Source organism: Lepus europaeus, chromosome 11 (genome assembly GCF_033115175.1).
Source record: "Lepus europaeus isolate LE1 chromosome 11, mLepTim1.pri, whole genome shotgun sequence".
NCBI lineage: Eukaryota > Metazoa > Chordata > Mammalia > Lagomorpha > Leporidae > Lepus > Lepus europaeus.
Genome location: NC_084837.1, coordinates 20873143 through 20896651, shown reverse-complemented (window position 1 = coordinate 20896651; position 23509 = coordinate 20873143). Strand labels below are relative to the sequence as shown.

At 46.5% G+C, this 23509-nt stretch overlaps 2 protein-coding genes across 2 annotated transcripts in view; both read right to left on the bottom strand.

Annotated features, from left to right (window-relative positions):
* Positions 1 to 19157, bottom strand: part of ATG14 (autophagy related 14) — a 39393-nt gene extending 20236 nt beyond the window's left edge. The window contains exons 1-4 of the mRNA XM_062205074.1: positions 18937 to 19157; positions 4818 to 4880; positions 3518 to 3560; positions 735 to 816 (exon numbers count right to left, since the gene is read on the bottom strand). Of these exons, the coding sequence (XP_062061058.1) occupies positions 735 to 816; positions 3518 to 3560; positions 4818 to 4880; positions 18937 to 19157 (409 nt within the window). The remainder of the gene's footprint in view (positions 1 to 734; positions 817 to 3517; positions 3561 to 4817; positions 4881 to 18936) is intronic.
* TBPL2 (TATA-box binding protein like 2) overlaps positions 4818 to 23509 on the bottom strand; it is a 52359-nt gene continuing 33667 nt past the window's right edge. Inside the window, exons 8-9 of the mRNA XM_062206570.1 lie at positions 20807 to 20952; positions 4818 to 4880 (exon numbers count right to left, since the gene is read on the bottom strand). Of these exons, the coding sequence (XP_062062554.1) occupies positions 20876 to 20952 (77 nt within the window). The 3' untranslated portion in view covers positions 4818 to 4880; positions 20807 to 20875. The remainder of the gene's footprint in view (positions 4881 to 20806; positions 20953 to 23509) is intronic.

The following is a 23509-nucleotide window of genomic DNA, read 5'->3' as shown; positions in this document are numbered from 1 at the left end:
CAGAACCAATATTCTGCTTCCAGAATGAGCTAATAATTCTGAGTACCAAGTTAGACGTAGGCAGAGAGGAGCTTACATTCCTTAACTCTAATTGAGAAAGGTAGGTTACTTAAGGTCTCTATAACTGGGTGTTTATAAAATCTAAAACTTTTTGAGTGCTGACATGATGGCAAGTGCAAAATCCCACCCCTAACCTCATGTGAAGAGTTGCAACCAAAACCCAGGAATACCAAAAATAATGCAGCTAAGTGGATCAGGTATACACACAAAAAGCACAAATGAATTCTGTGTTTAGACCGAGGTCCCATCCCCAGAACATCTCATCATGCCATGAAAGTATCATAAAATTTGAAAAAACCTGAAAGCTGAAACCCACCTGGTCCCAAGTATTTCAGATAAGGGATACTCAAAACTTCGCCAAGTTGCTATTGCTATCACTCTTGCCTTCATTTCTTTCTCTCTCCCTAGCTCAGGGGTGGGGAACCTCTTTCTCCTCCAAGAGCCATGTGGATATTTACAGCATCATTCATGGCCATACAAAATGAGTTAGAAATCAGCCTGCTGAATGGATTTCCTGAGCTTCGAGTCCTGCCTGCAGCTGCCTGGGCGGGGCAGTCCAGGTGGTTTCGCCGCCTCGCACGGCCTGGGGCTGGCCTGGCTGAGTCCCCCCCCCCCCACCCCGAACCTCCTCATGAGCCCTGACTACCACTGAGGGACCGGCACAGACTACTTACTTTTCTTCATCTCCTCGTTTCCTTTACATATTGTTTGTTTCAGCTGTTCAATCCTCATCTTGCACGACATAATTTTCCATCTCTGGAAAAAGTATGCAATCAACATCACAAACATTGATCTCGCATGATGACTACAACTAGATCACTACTTATTCCTGGTATAACTTAGAAAATATAATAAAGAAAAGATCAACATAATTATATTTGCTATTTCTTTTTACCTATAGTAGAAAATGAAAAACGAGGTTTTTCTGGTTCAGTGCAGAAGCTGCAAAAAAATTAAGAAATTCATAGTTCTTTTGCCTGTGTCAATGAGCACAGAGTAAAATGCTCAAAGTCACTCTCTAAATCTGCTCTGTCCAATGTATAACCAGCTATTAGCTACCAATACATAGTTGGCTACACGTGGCTATTTAAGATTCAATTAAGGGATGGGCATTTGGCTTCCTGGTTAAGCCACTGGGTGGGACACCCACATCCTATATTGGGGTGCTTGAGTTCAAATCCCAGCTCCCCTCCCAGTTCCAGCTTCCTGACAATGCGTACCCTGGGAGGCAGCAAGTGGTGGCTCACGTATTTGGGTCCCTGACATCCACGTGGGAGACCTAGATAGATTTCCCAGCTCCTGGCTTTGGCCTGACCCAGGCACTGCCGCTGCAGGAATCTGGGGAGTGAACCAGTAGATGGGGGTTCTCTCTGCCTGCCTCTCAAATAAATAAATACCATTTAAGACAATTAAAATGACATACAATAAATATTCAGTTCCTTACACTAATCATGTGTCAAATGGTAAACGCACATGTGACCAGTGCCTACCATATTGGACAGTGTAGGCGCAGAACATTTGCATTAGCACAGCAAGTCCTGTTGATGTACTACACTACAGTTTCACCGTGGCTACTGAGGAGACTATTAATGTCACTGGATTATCTCATACAACCTGCACACATTATTTGCAAATTAATAACTGTAGCAAAAACAGATGCCTTTTTAAAAATTGCATAACTCAAGTAAGATTTTCTGAAAAGCCTTAAGATTATATGAAACATGTAACTACCTCTTCAAATTACCAGGATTTAGGTACAGCTACCTGTAAAATGAATAAAGGATCGGTAAAAATGGGATCTATTTAGTTAAGTTTAGAAGTAGGATTATTTTCTAATGCCTCCAGAATTGTGGGTGTTAAAAATTTGAAACAACATTCAAACGCTTAAGGTGTTAATTCTTATCTAAACTGTCTGATGGTACAAGTTACAGAATGGATTGCTGGGATGTTACAGTGGGCCAAACCATTAGACACTTACAAACAGATTCATAGGGACTCCTGGGATCAGAAACCACCTAGAAATTTAGCACTACAAAAGATTTATGAAAACCCTAAATAGAATACAGTTTATCACAACATTCACAGCACAAGCAAAATGCACTTCTGTCCAAATATTCACATGCAATTAAACAATCATGAATGCTGCCTATTATTGTGAAGAAGAATTAAACACCACAGAACGGTGAGCGAGCCTGACAACCCTCATTCCTCAGGGGTCATTTCTTAAAGTTTGATATTTACCTTTTCAAATTTTTTAGAGTATATTTCCATTTAACATGTACACAAATGAAATCAAACTTCACCCTAGCCTATTTTTTGTTTTGTTCATTAAAAATGTATCTTGGGGCCGGCGCCGCGGTTCACTAGGCTAATCCTCTGCCTGCGGCGCTGGCACCCCAGGTTCTAGTCCCGTTTGGGCGCCGGTTCTGTCCTGGTTGCTCCTCTTCCAGTCTACCCACATGGGAGACCAGGAGAAGCACCTGGCTCCTGGCTTCGGATCCGCGGTGCGACGGCCGCAGCAGCCATTGGGGGATGAACCAATGGGAAAAAAAAAAAAGGAAGACCTTTCTCTCTCTCACTGTCCACTCTGCCTGTCCAAAAAAAAACCTGGTACAGCAGGTTAAAGCCACAACCTGCGAGTTAAAGCCTCCCATATGGGTGCCGGTTTGAGTCCCGGCTACTCCACTTCTGATCCAGCTCCCTGCTAATGCACCTGGGAAAGCAGCGGAGGATGGCCCAAGTGCTTGGGCCCCTGCACCCAGGTGGGAGACCTGGAGGAAGCTCCTGGCTTCCACCTGGCCCAGCCTTGGTCATTGCAGCCATTTGGGGAATGAACCACTGGGTGGAAGACCTCTTTCTTTCCCTAACTCTCTCTGTAACTCTGCCTTTCAAATACACAAAAGTAAAAATCTTGAAAAAAAAGTGTACGATTCAGTGGCTTTAAAACATATATCTTGGACATCTGTGCATATCGATACATGTGGGTTAACCATAGTCTTTTCAACAATTACACAGCATTACAAATATTTTAATTTCAATAAAAATGTGATTTATTGCTGGTCACTTCGATGAGATAATCTGTATACTAGCTTTGCTGCCAGAGCTGCAGACCGGCGGCTTCTTTCCTGAGACATCTCTGGTTCCATTGCGCATCCTTAGAAGGAAAACTGCTGGACGTGAACAGCCACCACCCAACTGTCCACAGAGCGAACGTGTTGAGGGCCAATGTGCTGCTGATCAAACTCGTCTGTGTTAACACCGGACTTCCTAATTCTTCGTTATGACAACTCCACAATTACTAGCCCTGTTTTTGGTAGCCTAACAAAATATCTGAGAAGCCCACACTGCAAATACGATTCAATAGAGCACTGCTGAAATCGATCAAATATAAATTTAAATTCAAAATGATTTTTTGAGTTCTGCCAACTTAAAGTCACATAGCCATTTCTTAACTTACCAGCTGATCTGTTACCCATTTTCCTTCCATAGCTCTTAACACTCTGTATGGAAAAGAGACAGAAAATAAACTCTTAAAACAAGTTCTTAGAAATGGTGAGAAATACCAAACTGGACTTGGCCTTCAAAAGGTTTTTCAAATTCCCTGTTCTCTGAGAACTTTTTTCATCAGCTGCCTTTTGCACTTCTAATACAGCTAAGAGCCTTTCCATAAACACCCACAGCAAACTTCCGTAACAGCACTAGTTTTTGTTTTCTGTCATAATAATTTCCATCAGTATTATCAACAATAATGATGGCTATAAGAGAATCCATCATCTAAAATATCAAATGCTACGGTTAGTACTCAAAGAAATGCTACAAGCCAGCATCTCTGAAAATAGGCTCTGTAGGATATTCTAGAGGGAAAACGAAAATTTCTGTGATCAGGTCAATTAGAGAAATTGCTAAGTAAAACAGATTCAAGCAGGACAGCTTCGAAGATTTAATCTGCTCTTGTATGTGTTTTACCAACCACTGTAGACCGCTGAGCAGCTCACATCACACTCGGAATTTCTGGCATAGATGCCAACTGTGTTCACCAGGGGGAGTGAGCGCTCTGTGCTGTACTCCCCCAGAGGGAAGGCAAATGGAAGCAGGAAGCCCTCCAGGAGTCATCCAAGTCTCAACAAGCCAAGGTCCTGGCCTATGGGCCACAACCAATCATCAGGGCCAGGAGTTTGACGCATCTGCCCAGACACCAAGAGCCTACTGTGTTCCAGGAGGCCAATGTTTTCTAAAAACTGATCAACCTCTGGCCGGCGCCACGGCTCACTTGGCTAATCCTACGCCTGCGGTGCTGGCACCCCAGGGTTCTAGTCCCGGTCGGGGCACCAGATTCTGTCCCGGTTGCACCTCTTCCAGTCCAGCTCTCTCTGCTGTGGCCTGGGAGTGCAGTGGAGGATGGCCCAAGTGCTTGGGCCCTGCACCTGCATGGGAGACCAGGAGGAGGCACCTGGTTCCTGGCTTCGGATCGGTGCAGTGCACTGCCATAGCAGCCATTTGAGGGTGAACCAATGGAAGGAAAATCTTTCTCTGTCTCTAACTCTGCCTGTCAAAAACAAAACAAAACAAAACAAAACAAAACAAAAAACCTGATCAACCTCTCCTGTTTTACTTCTCACAAACGCACTCCTCCTCCACACTTGGAAGGGACTGATCCTAATGCAATCCACCTATCTGCTTCCTCTTACAGCAATGAGTTAAATCAAATGGTAACAAGATAACCTCCACAAATCCAAAAGCAAAATGAAAATACTTACTCTTTTTGAAATTCTTCTTGCTTACTCTTAAGTTGGCTTAACCTTTCCTTCTTGTCAACAAACCTATAAAAAATTCAACGTTTTATTTAAATGTTTGTTCTTTCAGTTCAACAAGAATATATAAATTTCTGCGAGCTGATCCCTTCTGCAGGCTCCTACAGAACCGTCACCACCCTGAAAGTAAATGCACGTCTTCTCCAAGGAGGCACACGGCTGCTTACTGCTGGTCAGACGTCCACATCTGCTACTTCAAATTCTTCTCTGGGTTTGTCAAACATATCTAGAGCTCCCCACCCTCACAGGTTAAACCCATTTTCAGGACATGCACATCAGACTAAGTAAATCTGAATTGAGGAAACTGAGTCTTCCATTATAAAAACAATTTCAATTACTAAGCTTAATTCCCTGCCCTCTCCTATGAAATGACTCCTTATGACTTTCTTAAAAGATTTAATGGAAGGGAGGGAGAGGGAGGGAGGGAGGAGGAACAACAGGGAGGGAGGGAGGGAAAGAGGGAGAAGGAAAGATGGGGAGAGGGAAAGGAATTTCTTTCAAGTGCTAGTTTACTCCCCAAATGGCTACAAGGCTGAGGCTGCTCCAGGCTGAAGACCTGGGTCTCCCATGTGGGTGCCAGGGACCCGAGTACTTGGACCACCATCTGCTTCCTCCCAGGTGCATTAGCAGGGAGCTGGACCAGAAATGGAGCAGCCCAAATGGGATGCTGGAGGTACAGGCAGCAGCTTAGCTTGCTGTGCCACAACACTGGCTGTAACTCCTTATCATTTTTAAAATAAATTTTTTTTCTAATTTTATTGCTAGTCATTACAGACTAACAAGTTACTTTATACAAGTTACCAAAAAGGAAAGGCTGTCACACTGGAGTTAACTTTCTCTGTGTCAGACTTCTATCTCTTTCCTTATTATTATTTTCTTCCTGCTACCTTCTTTGGAGTCTAGCTTGTTTTTTTTTTGGAGGGGGGCAGTTTAAACTACAACTTAGGTCATCAAATTTAACCCTTCTTTTCCTTTTGAACACATAACCATATACACAGTTATACGTTTCCCTCTAAATGTTGCTTTAGCTACAGCCCAAGATTCTTTGAGACTGTATTTACTTATTGAGATATCGAGTTATGGAAAGAGGGAGACATTAAAAGAAAGGTCTTCCAACCGCTGGTTCCTTCCCCAAATGGCCGCAGCTGGCCCGATCTGATGCCAGGAGCCATGAGTTTCTTCCAGGCCTCACATGTGGGTGCAGGGCCCCAAGCATTTGGGCCATCTTCCACTGTGTTCCCAGGCCAGAGAGCCGGATCGGAAGAGCAGCCAGAATATGAACCGGGAGAAGTGCATTGTTTAATTTCCAGATCTAGGTAATTCACTGTTTCCTCATTCAACTCTGATGTGATCACAGAACACATTGTGAGATTCCCATCTTTTGATCTATGACAGGCTTATGGCCTTGCAGGTGGTTTGCCTTGGTGAAAAATGGGTGTGCGCTGGAAAGAAAAGTGCAGTCTACAGCAGTTATTCTACAAATGCTACGCAGTGCCTACAAAGCCAAGGAGCTGGCGGTGGCTGACACTATCATTCAGACCTGCTAGATCTGTGCTACGCAGCATGGCAGCCCCAGCCACATGTGGCTACGGCATACCTAAAATATGCCGGCTGCTTAATAAGGATTTGGGGGAGGGGATGCCAGTATGACCAGCACTACACAACCAACTCTGAATTGAGCAAACACTATTTTCAAGGGAACAAGAGTCCTGCCACATGTCCCACTGCAGGGAGTCCAAGAATAGGCGTTTGGCCGTCTCCTGAATTCCCAGCATACATGCAATTTAACAAACCACCACAGCCCTAAAAATAATCGATACAAGGAAGTCTGACTAAAAGACTTTCTATAACCCCCACGTTTGACACATACCCAGAGATACCTTCTAAAGGAAAAGGGAAAGACATCTCTCACTTAATGGTCATTGGAAACATACAATATATTAAATAAAACTGATGTGGAATGGAGACAAACCCACAACACAGATTCAGCAATGAATTTAGCAGGTATTTATGTGTCTGCAATACAAAATAATCTTCCAGAATATTAAGAACTATGTATTCTCTGGCAATTGAGTGTATTTTTGGAACTATTACTTGCCTGATGCTTCCATTTCCTTGTATTAAAAATGAAACACTATGGAGCCAGCACTGTGACGCAGGTTAAAGCCCTGGCCTGAGGCACCGGCATCCCACATGGGCATCGGTTCAAGACCTGGCTACTCCACTTCCAACCCAGCTCTCTGCTGTGGCCTGGGAAAGCAGTGGAGAATGGCCCAAGTCCTTGGGCCCCTGCACCCGCGTGGGAGACATGGAGGAGGCGCCTGGCTTCAGATCGGCACAGCTCTGTCCATTGCGGCCAACTGGGAATTGAGCCATCGGATGAAGACCTCTCTCTCTCTCTCTCTCTCTCTCTCTCTCTCTCTCTCTCTCTCTCTCTCTCTCCTCTCTCTGTGTGTAACTCTAGTTTTCAAATAAATAAATAAATCCTATTAAAAAAAAAAAAACACTAATGTGGTATTTACTTAGAACTGAGGGGCCGGCACTGTGCGTAGCAGGTAAAGTCACCACCAGCAGTGCCAGCATCCCATATGGGTGCTGGTTCAAATCCTGGCTGCTCCACTTCTGATCCAGCTCTCTGCTGTGACCTGGGAAAGCAGTAGAAGATGGCCCAAGTCCTTGGGCCCCTGCACCTGCATGGAAGACCTGGAAGAAGCTCCTGACTTTGGATCGGCAAAACACCAGCCATTGCAGCCATCTGGGGAGTGAATCAGCAGATGAAGACCCCTCTCTCTCCTTCTCTCTCTTTCTCTGCCTTTCAAATAAACAAATAAATCTTAAAAAAAAAAAAAAAACACCTGAGGCAACGTGGTGATTTATGTTTCAATAATGTAGAGGAAATGTGGACAAATTCACAGTTCTCTTTTACACGCAAGGGACTGACATGGAGGATAAAATCTTGCTTTTAGAGGCTATAAAGTTCTCCTTTCACGTCTGTTGTAAAAATGCCACTTTACGGCTGGTGCCGTGGCTCAATAGGCTAATCCTCTGCCTAGTGGCGCCGGCACACCAGGTTCTAGTCCCGGTCGGGGCGCCAGATTCTGTCCTGGCTGCCCCTCTTCCAGGCCAGCTCTCTGCTGTGGCCAGGGAGTGCAGTGGAGGATGGCCCAAGTGCTTGGGCCCTGCACCCGCATGGGAGACCAGGAGAAGCACCTGGCTCCTGCCTTCAGATCAGCACAGTGTGCCAGCCGCAGCAGTCATTAGAGGGAGAACCAACGGCAAAGGAAGACCTTTCTCTCTCTCTCTCTCACTGTCCACTCTGCCTGTCAAAAAAAAAAGCCACTTTGCAGACAACTCTGTCCAACTTTCTACTGAGCTGGTTAATTCTTTTTTACTTTTCTTGGAAAAACCCCTAAAAGCAAATGTACAGATGGCAGCAGGAATGAACAAAGCGTAATTCCTAGGATATCAAGCAGTTCACGAGTCATGGTGTCCCTCACGGAGGACATGAGACACAGGTGGTGTGAACCAAGCTGAACAGCAGAGGACAGCGAGGAAATGTGGCCGGGACAGCATCCCCAGGGCGCGCTCAGCTCCCTGGAACCCATTCCTCGTCCGTGCTTCCTCAATACAGTTTCCAAGAAAGCAGAAGATACAGACATTCACCCAGACTTCATGTTACATATCTTTTAAAAGGGAGAGGAACAGGTGTTAGAGCACTGGTTTGAGTCTTGGCTGTTCTGCTTCTGATCTAGCCCCTCCCCCTTTTGAATAAAAAATGTTTTGAAATGTATTTATTTTGAAAGGTAGAGTCACACAGAGGGAGAGACAGAGAAAGAGATTTTCCATCTGCTGGTTCACTCCCCTAATGGCCCCCAGCAGTGGGTAGATGCTAGGATCCAGGAACTCCATCTGAATCTTCCATGTGGGTGGCACAAGCCCAAGTACTTGGGCCATCTTCTGCTGCTTTCCCAGGCATATCAGCAGGGAGCTGGATCAGAAACAGAGCAGCTGGTATGCAAACACACAACCTATATGGGATGTAGGTGTTGCAGGAGGCTTAACCCACCGTGCCATAAAAGCACCCACCCACCCAAATTGTGACTGTCATGTAATACTCGGCCACTTTCATGGGCTACAGTGCAATATTACAATGCCTATACACAGCATAAAACCGCTAGGCAGCCAGCCTTTTGTGCCCTTTGCAGATATGTGGAGCCTACCGGTGCCTCTCCTCCAGTTCCTCACACAGTATAGAATATGTGATCGTGAACTGACAGTCACCACCATGATGTGGGATGGAGCCTCTGACTTCTGGGCGTATTTTACTACTTGTTATCTGACCTCCAATACCTGGTTCCCCGCCCTTCCTAATCAGCAGCAACCATTATAAAAACAGGGAAGTCTTCCAGAATTTGTCAACACGCTTGCCCAGGGGCCATGCTAACCTCTGCATAGTTGCCAACTGTGCTATACCTGTTCCCAAGGCAAGCAGCCATAGCTTAAGTTTCAGCAAAGGGTAAGGTCGCTGGGAGCAGAACCAGAGGTGAATTGACTCCTCAGTTCCGATTATTTCCCACCCTCCCACATTTATCGCAAACTCCCCAATTCAAAAAAACATGACATGTTTCACAAGTACCATTGACTGCGGAAATGGCCTCATGCTTCAATAGGAGCAGAAACTGACTGCTGTGGCCCTTAGCTCCCTGCTAGCTCCCATGGGAAGGCAGTGGAGGATGACCCAAGTGTTTGGGCCTGTGTCACCTATGTGGGAGACCAGGATGGAGTTCCTGGCTCCTGGCTAACACAGCTGCTATCTACCTTAGTGCAAGACAGATTAACTGTTTACATAACAGCATTTCCTCTGCCTACTTCCTTCCCTTATCAGAGCTAACTCTTAATCCATCTAGTCTCAGCATAGGTTTAATGCTGAGAGCTCCCTCTGAGGCCTGAACTGGGATAACAGCAATGGGAGAACGCAGCTGACAGGGTAGTGGTGAGAATATGAGTCGCACAATTCCACTCTGTTCCCGGTTCCTGTCATGAGTGACTGAGTGGATCTATCCACAGGAAGGACTAGTGCCATGCATTTGCCCTACACAATCAGAGAATCAGAGCATGCACTCTCCTAGGGGTCCATACTAGTAACTCCATGCTAGGAGAAACAGCAGCATCCTAACTCCTGCAACTTTACTGAGCACTTACTCTGTGCCAAGCACCCTCCATCGGCCTGCCCATCAACCTGAGGCTATGTTTATTTTGTGCCTATGTAAGGCTGTGGCAATAGAGCAGTCTGAGGACCTGGCGTGGAGGCACAGCAGGTTAAGTCATCTCTTGCAATGCTGGTGTGCCATGTCAGAATGCCAGGTCACGTCCCAACCACTCTGTTTCCAGTCCAGCTTCCTGCTGATGTGCCTGGAAAAGTAGTGGGTGATGGCGCAAGCACCTGGGCCCTTGCCACCCCTCAAGGTAGATTTGGATGGAGCTCCTGGCTCCTGGCTTTGGCATGGCCTAACTCTCCTATTACGTCACTTGAATGAAACGCTCTCGCTCGCTCGCTCTCTGTTGCTCTGCCTTCCAAATAATAATAGACTGAGCAACATGATTAAAGTATGTCAAGACATGCAAAAAATGATTTTTCATATAAGACACTGAGTGCCTGAAAAAATATTCAAATTCTTTGAACCAGTAACTGCATTTCAAGGAAATAAGGAAATAGACCAGCAATGACAAGCTTTAAGTTTGAAGGTGCTGATCCCACAGCCAGTCAGAACAGTGAAAAATTGGGAACTTTAACGTTTAATAGAATAATTAAATGATGTCATATTGCTGTAAACAGCATTGAAGTATTTTACAGGCAAATGAGTATCTTTGAGATACTGGCTTGTTTAACAAATTATATGATTATGATCCCCAAAAGTATTTCTATATATTTACATACACATACAAGGATAATTGAAAAAACTCATGGGAGAATTAAAATTTATTTTGCTACAATTTTTTGAATACCTGTATAGTTTTTTTCATGATATACCTAATATATGTTTTCCATGAACTTTTTGAAGATCTCTTGAATGCAGATTAAAAATATTTTTAGGGGCAGTGCTGTGGCATAGCAGGTAAAGCCTCCATCTGCAGTACCGGCATCCCATATGGGCGCCAGTTCGAGTCCTGCCTGCTCCACTTCCAGTCCAGATCTCTGCTGTGGCCTGGGAAAGCAGTGGAAGATAGGGTCCCAAGACTTTGGGCCCCTGCACCTGCGTGGGAGACAGATCGGTATAGCTCCAGCTGTTGCAGCCATCTGGGGAATGACCCATCGGATGGAAGACCTCTCTCTCTACCGCTACTCTCTGTAACTCTGCCTTTCAAGTAAATAAATCTTTATAAAAAATGTTACATCAGGGCTGGTGTTGTGTTGTAGCGGGTAAAGCTGCCACCTGCAGTGTTGGCATCCCATATGGGCGCTGGTTCCTGTCTTGGCTGCTCCACTTCTGATCCAGACCCCTACTAATGTACCTCGGAAAAGCAGCAGAAGATGGCTCAAGTGTTTGGGCCCCTGTCACTCATGTGGAACTCCCAGATGAAGCTCTTGGCTTTGGCGTGTCCCAGCATTGGCCATAGTAGCTACCTGGGGAGTGAACCAGTAGATGGACGATCCCTAACTGTCTCTCCCTCTGACTTCCAAAATGAATAAATCTTCTAAACAATTTTATGCTAAAATGATTATATTTTGATTCTATTTTTCATGAACTTTCTAAAGTGCAAGTGCTTTGCAGACACGTACACACAGAGAAACAAGACTGAAATCCTAACACTGGAATAAAAGTAGTCTGGAGTGAAAATACCAAACTAAGAACTGTGAAAACACAGATAAGATCTTTCATTCTTCACGTGTCTGAACAAGTTTTCTACCACAATCATACACCCCTTTAGAATCTGAAGACACCATTCTAGCTATCCAAATATTTATGCTCCCTTTTTGAAGCTCACACCCACTATAAAAATATAGACAAAGTTCTCCCAAACTATCTAAAGTTCTTAGGTCCCCTGGGACAGAGGTTCCTCAGCCACAGGGAGGTGAGGAGGGAGGGAGCCCAGCCAGCTCTCAGGTCAGCAGGATGGAACTTCTCCCAAATCCCCTCTCTGATTTGGACTAAGTTGTGGTAGAGGAGCAGCCATTTCTGGCTCAAGACAACAGACAGCAGCGTCTCAGGTGAGCACTTGAGGGCACCTGTGTGGCCAAGGAAGTGAATACAGCAATCCCTCTAAGCTCATGGTGCTTCCACCCACATTCAGTCTTCTAAAACAACAACAACTAAAAATCAAGTGAGTGAAGTGGTTAATACATATTTAAGTGCAGATGGCTAAATATTTATTAAAGACTTATTTATTTGAAAGGTAGAGTGACAGACTTGCCATCCACTTGTTTACTCACTATAAGTCCACAATAACACCATCTGAGTCTACCACTGAGTATCAGGGAACCAAGCACTCGGGCCATCCTCTGCTTTCTTGGCGCATGGAAGGAAGCTAGATCAGATGTGCAGACTAGCCAAGATCTGAACTGGGCATTCTAATATGGGATGCAGGCATCCTAGGTAGCGGCTTAACCAACAGCACCGCGATACCCAACTAAGTATTTCTTGAATTAAGCTATTAACATTGTAATAGTTACTAGCCATCAATTTTTTTTCTCCCATAAATTTTTTAGGCATTTAGGGAATGAAGCTTATAAGCAATTAAGATATTAAAAAAATAACAGTTCTTATGATTTTTTAAATCTTATGTTAGAATATTTATGATATGAAAAAATAAAACCATTCTGGGGCCAATGTTGTGGCATAGCAGGTAAAAGCCATTACCACCTCTGACACCGGCATCCCATATGGGTGCCAGTTCAAGTCCCGGCTGTTCCACTTCCCATCCAGGTCACTGCTAATGTGCCTGAGAAAGCAGTGGAAGATGACCCAAGTGCTTGGGCCTCTGTACCCACATGGGAGACCCTGAAGAAGTTCCTGGCTTCAGATTGGACCAGTGCTAGCTGTTGTGGCCATTTGGGGAGTGAACCAGCAGATGACAGATCTCTCTCTCTCTAACTCTTTCAAATAAATATAAAAAACAAATAAAAATCATTCTTCACTGACAGGACTGGCAAATAAAAGTCTAAGAAAACCTGAAAACACTGTTTAGTTTCTTTGCTTGTAAAATGGGAATAATGCTTACACACCACACTATCTGGTTAAACAGAAGCGTGAAAGCAGGCGGTACAGACACATGACACCCAACACCTGCTCGTCTTCCAGTTCGTCAATACCATGAGAGACTTCTGCACTTAATCTATGCTAAGCTGGACTACAGAATCAGATCACGAGAAGACAATGAAGGATTACGGAACCAGTCCTAACAACACTTGCTTCTGCACACATAAACACACCATCCTACAAAAAGTTATTTACTCTAAATTGAGACATCTTTTAGAAACAAAAATAGAAAAGATCCTAACTTTGGATTTAAAATAGAGTAATCTTGGGGCAGGGGTTTGGCTTAGCACCTGCACCCCACATCAAAGTGCCTCGGTTCCAGTCCTGGCTCTGCCCCCAATTCCAGCTTCCTCTAATGTGCACCTTGGGGGGCAGCTGACCATGGCTCGGGTGGTGGGGCCCCTGCCACCCATAAGGGAGACCACACTGAGTTTCCGATTCCTGCCTTTGGCTGTCCTAGCTCTGGCTGTTGCAAGTATTTTGGGAGTAAATCCGCAGATGGGAACACTCTGTTTGAATGTCTCTCTCTTTTTTCAAACAAACGTTTTAAAAAGGTGACCTTTGTAACCCTGAGAAAAGAAGCAATGTTCTCTATACTGACGTGGAAGATGTTCAGGGACAGTAAATGCAAAGAAAACGCAAACTCTGCCAAACAGCACGGGTTATGTCATCACCCCCCGGCACAGAATCAGCACAGAAATAGCAAAGCATTGTGGTGATCCTGTCAGCTGCCTCCATGGCAGGACTCTAACAGATTTTACCTTTATGTTTCTACAGTGTTTGCAAGAAACATCTTGATGTTTCAAATATCAAATTTATAAATCCTGGGTTTCTGAAAAAATGCATTTTGTATTTTTCATCACTGCAAAAATTTAAAACACTTCAATTCAACTACATCTTGTTACAAGAAAAATATCCTCAATGAAAATGTTTCCCTGGGCCAGCACTGTGGCGAAGCAGGCTGAACTGTCTCCTGTAACACCAGCGTCTCACATGAGCAAAAAGGCAGAGTTAGAGAGAAACACAGAGAGAGATTGATCTTCCATCCATTGGGTCACTCCCCAGATGGCTGCAGCTGGGGCTGGGCTGGACTGACGCCTGGACCTAGGAATTCAACTGGGTCTCTCACATGGATGGCAGGGGCCCCAGTACTTGGGCCACCTCCTGTTGCTTTCCCAGGTGCCTTAGCAGAGCGCTGGAATGGAAGTGGAGCAGCCAGAACTGGAACCAGCACTTATATGGGATGCTGGTGTCACAGACAGCGGCTTAACCCATGGGGCCACAGTGCCAGCCCCAGAATAAACCTTAAAACAATAATTCCCTTTCCAATTTTAATTGGACTGCAAAGCAGATGGACCTTACTACAAAATCACTCAGAAGCTCTCACAAGAACACTCTCCCACAGGCCTGATCCTTGCTGCTCTCTGGAGGTCTCTACGAGAAAACCCACATTCTCTCTGCAGCCTCACGCAGCCCCTGGAGCTTGGCAGACACCATGTTGGCAGCAAACATCCTTGGCAACATCTCATCAACTTAGCTCCTCAGGTATCAACAGCAGGTGGTAAGTCCAGGGTTCTCTTTATAATCACATTTTATTTTGCACAAAGTATGTCTTTTGGTGTTTGCAAGAGACTTTAGATTATGAAAACTTAGGAGAGGCTCTGAAAATCTTTAGTGTGGATCTCCTGAGCCCTGGAGAGGCTCTGATGAATGCTGGGCCTAGGGACTGTTAGAACCCAGCCAGCAGCAGATGGCAGCCGCCTGCAGGTGAGAGAATCCAGGCGTTTCAGGAATCTTCCGGGTGGAAGGGCGTATAGGCTGAGGGTGCTGCCTCTCCTGGCTCCGGCCCAGCCTTTGGTTCATTACAGCATACATGATCCTCCAAGATGGATCTCAGGCTGCCTAACAAAGCAGGCAAATTCCTTTTCTGATATTGTTACACGCAAACGCATGCGCACACACACTTACTCTCACATATACATACATATTTATTTCAATTCTTGAAATGAATTTAAGAATTAGCACGGCCTAGGAGTAAGTCAGCCACAACAACTTTTTGAATCACCTTTAAAATAGGTTACTAAACTCAGTGGGGGGAGGGGGAATACCATATGAACAGTCGACGAGAAAGCCTTTCATAAAATTCACAAGGTACAATGGCAGAAGGAGCCAGGGATAACAACTGAAAACCAAAGCTATTATTTTCTTAGCAGATCTGCACCTGTTGGTGGGAACACTAGCAACAAGGCTGCAAGGGATAGGAGCCCAGACCCTTCTGGTAGGCCATAATCAAATAGTAGCGTCGGCAAACTTTTGTCTAAAGATGGAGAGTACAGCAACCTGCAGGCACTTCCAGGGGCAATATCCAGTAGCTCACTGAATGTCAGTCACCTTCTTGCTAATACCCACTGGTTCCCACACCAGCAGGCTGCTTTCCCTGGGAACCCTCCAATCACATTCCCAGTCCTATGCCTCCTCCTCCCACCAACTGTCAGCTGACATCTTACCAGTTCTGAGTGGCAAGATGCCTTCATCCTACCAGTTATCCATTAAGTACTGGCTATTTTGGGTGCCAGATAGATGTATAACCCAAAAAATGACATTTCCATTAAAAGACTTCCAAGATCCAAGTTGAGGCTACTGCCTAATTTAGCAGAAGTTGAAAGGCAGAAGAAAAAGCAGAGAAGGAAGTGGGTGTTGCTTTAGGCCTAGGGACATTGGGGAGATGAAGAGGGTGAGGACCCCGGAGTTACAAAAAAGCCTTCCCACTGACCAGCAACAGTCCTGAGCCCACATATTTTTTTAACTAATCTAACTGCCAAACTCATACTGTCCACAAAAATAAACATGCTTCTCAACTGTGAGACAGACTTCTTTAGTATCTCATTGTCTTTGAATTGCTAAGCCGTTAAAGCCTATATTCAGCTAGCCTATTAAATAAACCTGAAAAAACCCATTTACACCCACGTGGGGAGATCTGAAAGCTCCTGGCTTCTGGCTCGACCCTGGCCCAGCCCTGGCAATTGTGGTCATCTGGGAAGTGAACCAGCAGACGGAACTTATCTGTCTCTTCCTCTCTCTGTGTAACTCTGCCTTTCAAATAAATACATATTTACTCCAAAACTTACCAGAATACTCTATGCAGATAATGGTGCCCAATGAGAACTCACTAACAATTATTTGGCTGTGAGGTCAGCAGGCCGGGGTTTCGGGAGAGTCTTTCACCCTACTAGATGCTGGCACTGTTCTGGGAACAGGCTCACAGCCCAAGAAAGGGAAGCACGGGGAGAGAGGTGGAGCTGCCCAGCACCACAGTGTGGCGGCCCTGCATGTATTCTTCATTTTTCTGTCGGTCAGGAACCGAAATCTACCATTAACATACCCCTCTTGTAATTCACTTTCGTGCACAGATTCGGCAAAGAAGTGCTATGTTAAGTCTTAGGGGTCGCCCTGCCTTTGCCATCCCCTCAACAACACACCTCGTTGCCACTCCGAGCAGCAGAATTGGTGACCTGGGAGAACAAAACCAGAACTCACGCCTTCACGGACTACATCCCACACGCAGCCATCCTCCTCAAACATGCAGCACTACACACCGTGCTGAGAACCATGAAAGAAGTGGTGCTGTGACCCCCAATCAGAGGAGAGACAGAGGGAGGAACTCACGTCCGTGAGGGAGGCCGGGGAGGGCCTGAGGAAGTGACATCTCAGTTGACAGGTGAAGGACAAGGTACCAAAGAAATGTTCCAGGCAGAAGCAACACTAAGGGATGAAAGGGCCTTCCCCGCCCCCAGTGGTTGGACAGTTTCATGTTTGATGACCTGGGAGAAAGCCCACAGCTGTGGAGCAGTAAGAGAGCATGGCACAACTTTATTTTCTGAGTGCTTAATATATGCCAGGTATCACGCGAAGCACTTTCAATCATGCTCTTAAGGGATCACGGCCAGAAACCTATGAAGTTAGACACCTGCACATTTTCAAAATGAAGTAAACTAGAAGAGCTAAGAAATTTCTCCAAAATCACAGAGCAAGTCGGGGTGCCTGGCTTCAATTCAATGCAGCACAAATCAAAAGCCCACATCTCTAACTAAGCCTTACCCCAAAGTTAGAGAGCTAAGCAGTGGCCCAATCACCTGGGGCTTCACATGCCACAGTAAGGAGACTGAGTTTCACAGAGGAAGACTTAAGAAACATTCTGGTGTCAGACTGAACTGGACTTGCTGATGATTTGATTGCAGGGAATACAAGAAAACTCTCCGAATTCTGGCTTTCCAAACAAGTGGATCCTGCTGGCTAATACTGAAATGGGCCAGAAATAAGCTAAGTTTAGGAAGGAGGGGTATATTCATTCATGCACTCAATAAAGGCAGGGAGAGTGGCGAATTGGTTAAAACGTGATTTAGGACACCTGCATGCCAACCGGAGTGCCTGGGTTCAAGTCCTGGCTTCTCCACTTCCTGCAAATGTGCACTCTGGGCAGCAGCAGATGATGCCTCAGCAGCTGGGTTCCTGCCACCAGGTAGGAGACCCGGACTGACGGCCTGGCTCCTGGCTTTGGCCTGGCCCAGCTCTGCCTGTTGGGGGCATTTGGGGAGTGAACCAGTTGAAGAGATCTCTCTCTGTGTGTCCCTCCCACTCCGGCCTTTCAAATAAAAATTTATTAAACCTTTCTTTAGTTACTACCACGTGTGTGTGTGTGTGGAGTGGGGGGGGGGGGGAGGAGCGCGTTTAGATGAATTAACACGTAGGCCGTCAGATGGAGCCTAGTGCTTTGGAAGCCAATACAGCAGTTAAGCAGGATAGAGGTTAGCATCCTATTGAAGGGTCAGAAAGTCTCATGTATGAGCTGAGATTTGAAGGAAGCAAAGAGGCAGCCCTGAAGACTGCTGGGAGACGAGTTCCTGGCAGTCTGAATTGGACCGCAAAGGCCCTGACAACAGGAGACTTCGCATGAAGGCCGACAGGGAAGCCAAGTATAGCAGAATGAGTATCCAAGAAACTAGTGTGGGAGGAGAACACATAATACACAACTCTGGCTTCCCCCCGCCCCCTCTCAAAATGGGAAGCCCCTGGAAGATCTCAAGAGGATAACGAGAGGCATCCTTATCACTGCAACATGGGAATTAAAAGAGCAAGGGTGGAAGCATACACGAGACAATAATCCTATCCTACATCGCGGCAGAGGATGGTCAAAGAATGAGATTTAGGATAAGGTTTAGGATAGAGTAGATGCCGGGAGACTTCAGAGAGATCAGGTGTGGGATAGATTTTCAAGAGCAGACGGGACTTATCAAGGAGTTTAAATACGGAGTAGTTAGCCCCGGTCCACACCTTAGAGTAAGCCTGTCTTGATCACAAGGTCCACCTGTGGCACCAGCGCCCACGGCCCAGACCCCTCTTCCTCAGCTAGTGGGTCCTTTCTGATCCTGCCTCCAGAGAATTACTGGTGTGTCTCCGGAGAGAGACGGAGAGAGAGAGAGAGAAACGCGCTAAACCAAGCCTTTAAGAGTACATCAAGAACCCGGGCACCGAACTCTATGGCAGCAACAGAGGACTTCTGCGGAGAATCGCCATCTATTCTTTCCCCCTAGTATCCAAGAGCAGCGTGGGGACCATCTACTCTCGGGTGGGCGATGGGGAGACAGCGACCTTTTCTCATCTGACCCCCACCCCCACCCCGTCCCCCGGCAGCAAAGCAGTCACCCTCCTCTCGCCGGGCTGCGGAGCCCGAAGGAGGGACCCCAGGCTCCGGGGGCTCGGCCGGACGCGACACCGAGACACAATAAGGCCGTGGCGGCCGCCTTTACCTCTCCCGGTCGCGGCCGTCGAAGTAGACGAAATCGCCGCTCTGGACGCACTTGGCGCAGGTCAGCCGCCGGCGGGTGGTGTTGCACAGCGGACACCGCTCGACCGCCACGTACAGCCCCTCCGCGTCGTCCACGGAGTCCACCAGGTCCCGAGCGAGCGGCCGGGGCCCGCAGCCCGGAGCCTCCGGCCCCCGGGCTCCCTTCCCACTGGGAGACGCCATGATGGTCTGAGAGCGGAGCCAGTCACGTGGGATTTTGTTTTCAACCAGGTGCATCCTGGGCGAGGGGGCGGGGCGGGGGCAGGGCCGCGGGGCGGGGCGCGCCGGGGTCCCCGCCAGCCCGGGGCTCAGCCCCCCGGAACCCTGCGCGGCGCCGGGACCCTTGTCTTAGAGGGCTGGTGCGCCGCACAAAATCTCCTCGGCTGCTTCGGGCCAAGGCCACTCGTTAACGCGGCAAACCTCAGCAAAAAAATAGGACGATGCCCCCAAGGATTCTGGGAATAAGACCAGATTCAAGGGCTTTGTTTTCAAGTTTGGCTAAAACTGTAGCTAAGTCGGGAGGAGGGGGCCTGGGAGTTTTGGGTCATCCACCTGCTTAACAGCTGTGTGACTGGGGGCCGAACTCCTTAACGTCTCTGTGTCCATTTTCTCACGTTCAACGGACCCAGCTAACACCGCCAGGGTTAAGAAATACGACAATGGTAATCTAGTAACACTTGACTGATAAGGAGCCAATGAAGACGTCCAAGTCAGTCTGAAAAGCCAACGTTACCTAAAGGCCGGCGTCCCTGCCTACCCCAGACCACACTTAGAGTCGGCGCTGGATACCTCGTTAGGACCTCGCTTCTTGTTTCTTGGGGTGGCAGTGAGGGGCAGGGGAGGAACATAGTGAGGGGGTGACTCAGAGTTTGAGAATGCCTTTCAACTACAGAGGGAACAAAGGAAAGTGGGTTTGTGGGTCAAATCATCCAGCCTGGTGATGGTCAGGGGTTATGTTAGGAGGCTGAGGGCTCCCCTCCATTCTCTCCCAAACTCTGCCTCTCGGGATTCCTAACTGCCTGCCAGGTGTCAAGTGATACTCCCCATTCCCTGGCCAGGTGGGAGACACAACTCTACCTTCCCACAAACCTCTTTCCTTACCTTGGCAAGAGGCATTCCCACTGCGCACCTAGGACCAGGAGTTAGGGTAGCCCCATCCCTCACTCAACAGCTCCATCAACAAAGGCTGCTGACTGTGCAACCTTCAAAGTCCTAAATAGGAGCCCTCTGTCCCGCGTCCTCTCAGATGGCCTTACCTAGTCGGTTTTTACACAATTATATTGGATTACAAAAGCACGCAAAATTCCCCTCTATGTTTAAAACAGAGCTTCCACTAACCATGAATGGTGTCTGAAAGTTTAGGGTTTCTTTTTAAATGAGGGAAATGGTTTTCTCTGAGCCTCCCCCATGAAAGGCCTTCAAGGTCTCAGACTTTCCACGTTTCATTTTTATTCTCACAACATCATTTGCAGTGTCCATCACCTAACAGGATCATCTGTTGAATATTTTAAAAGGCAAAACTTAGACACATTCATTGCTCTCCTGCTACATTAGTTTCTGAACTGAAATTTCTGTATATTGTGAAGTGTTTTCAGGGGACACATGTTCCTGTGTTACAAATTTAACAAGAGCAGAGCACTGAATTCTAACAATACCACAATATCTTTCTAGCAAGGCCCTAATCTCTCCAATTCTGAATTGTTTACTTGCTCAATTTTTAAAATGGCACACAAGAGCCATTTTTAAGTGAGAAGTTTTTTTTTCATTTTTTCAGGCATGGTTACTCAGAGAATCACCCTTTAAATTAGTCAAAATGTACTTGGAGCACCTACAGTTACAGCTGTGTCCTTGCTGGGCTCGTGTCCATTTTCAAACCAGTTTAATGCGAGATGGTAACAGTCTCAGGCTTTTTTAAAGCCTTTGAGAATAGGATAGATGTTTTCAAATGCTTCGTAGATTTCAGAACGTTCTTTGGCACCTACAAAGAAATCCAAGTGTACACAATCGTTAATATAAAAACAATACCAACATGTTCTTAACACTAAAATCTCATCGTGTCACTTTTTAAAAAAATTTAAGTTTAAAAATAATTTTTTAAAGAATTATTTACTTGAGGGGCAGACAGCAAGAGAGGCCTCTCATGTGCTGGTTCTGTGCCCTGATGCTCACAAAATCCAGGACTCCCCCTTCAACCACCCCACCTGCTGCCTCTCAGGGTCTGTATTAATAGCAAACTCGAGTTAGGATCAAACCCCGGTGCTCCACTCTGGAGCTAAGCCAAACACCTGGCCCATTCAGTGACTTCTCATAGGTTTGCACTTCTTTAACAGTTCCTGAGAAGTGAAATTTATTTTCAGTAAAGAATTTGGCAACTACAGTTGTATTTCCATCAAACTCATCCCCTAGAGCAAACATTTTCTGGGAGTTCCATGGGAGTTCCACAGTACGGGTGTGGTCAGTCATTGCCCGGGGGCACTTAGCTATGAGCCACCAGGATTCACTCTGGTCTCTGTTTAACAGCTTGAGCCCCTAAGAGTGACTACAGATTGAGACAAACTGGAAGAAGCTTTTCTAGAGTTTTAAATTTCAGTGTATAGATAGATGGGATCATTAGGGACAAAAATTGTACCACTGTCACTCTTAATTGCAGGTTTCAAGGGATTTAAGTATAGCATAATAGCTCTGGGATTTAGAAGGATACAGCGTGACTTAGACAAGTCTCCACCCTTGGGGAATCTCATCCGTCAGTCCCCACTCATCGCTTGTCACCAACTGCCACCTCCACAGCACGCAGCTCATTGTGCTGGGGCCACGGGCTGGGCCTCCTGATGGTTCTGTACAAGACACTTACCGGCTGCCTTCCCGGGTGAGAAGAGGAAGAGGTGAGTGAAAGGAATATGAAAATTGTTAGCCTGGAGAGAAATGAAAAGTAGCTTCAGTTGATAAAGACTTTCCCGAGAGCTGTCAAGTTGGAAGGGAGGGAGGCTTCAGTAGAAGAAACAGGCCCTGGTTTAATTATAGGGTTCAGGAGAAGAAATTACAACAGGACCACGACCAGGTTCGAGAGGCAGGTGGAAATTGGGATTTGGAAGCCAGGATGAGCCATATGAAATTTTTTTTTTTCCAAGAAGACAAACATGACAACAAGCAAGTGGAGAAAGCAGATCCCTGGTGTGTTGCTGGCGGGGGTGTCAGAGGGTTCAGCAGTTTGGCGGGTCCTCACAAAGGTAACGAGTGACCTCATGACCCAGCGAGTCCAACTTCTGGGCAAACACTCCCCCAGGCTGAAACCCAGTGCTGAAACCACTTGTACTTCCGTCGCACGCTACTCCACGCCGCCGGCATGCCCGAGAGGGGAACGGACACAAGTGTGTGGTGTGTGCAGACACCAGAATACCGCTCAGCCATCGAAGTCAGGGTTGACGCCTGCTGCCACGCAGATGCAGCTCAGAGCCACGCCAAGGAGAGCATCTTAGACAAAGAACACAAAGCTGATGGCAGGAAATACCCAGACTAGGTCGCTCCACCGCAACAGAATGCCAGGGGCCGAGGGGACAGGGGACTGCAGGGAAGCTGGTTAACGGCATGGGGTCGTATTTGGAGCACTGGAAACATTCTAGAACTAGACAGAGGTGGTAGTGCATCCACAGCACACCATGCTGGTGGCGCTACAAGGCCACCGAACTTTATAAAGTGGTTGAGTTATTGTCATGTGAATTCTACCTCAAGTTTAAAAAAATATAAAGAATCAAGGATGAAGTCCTCATCAACTTGATTTTTTTTTTTTTTTTTGGCTAGGTCAGTGCAAAACATTGCCAAGGAGCCTCTTATCTGTGGCACTCCACCTGGCAGCAGGGGGTGGGGAGGAGACAAATTACTGACACCCGCATGAAAAATTCTGTGCCTCAGCCTAAAAATGTTGATCCCCAAAGAGAGACTGGTCTGTAGGAGCCAAACAGTGTTTCTGGCTGCAGTACATGAAGGGCTATTATAGAAGAACTTGCCTTTGGTTTTATCAGCTTTTGTGGCTCCGGGAGGCAATTGCCTGGAGCAGCCTCCTTAGTGGACAGTAAGACAGGATAGATGTAGCAAACAGGAGAGGATAACTCAAAAAGCTGGTGGAAAATGGAACCAAAGGGGATCTGAGTACAAAGTACATTTGAAACCCATGCATTCAGGAGGACTTTAAAAAGTCCAGGAAGTATTATGAGAAAACTGTGCAAGGATTTCAATCGTGTTGGCACCAAAATAAACTTTGAATTCCATTTCCCCAGAAACCACGGTGTGGGGAGGTGGGGGGTTGTCCTCTATCCACCTCTAAATCCAATCCAAGCCTCTCCTGGTTCCATGTTGTTCAGGACCAGTGTGTCCATGGATAACCATGGACTTCACTTTGTACCATTTTTTCTAAACCACATAAAAACTCACGTCTATATGCATTGAGGCTCAGACCTCACCGACCTCTGTCCGGACATCCATCACTTGCTTTACAGCAGGGCCGTCCACAAAATGTTGTATAAAATTAAGATTTGGTC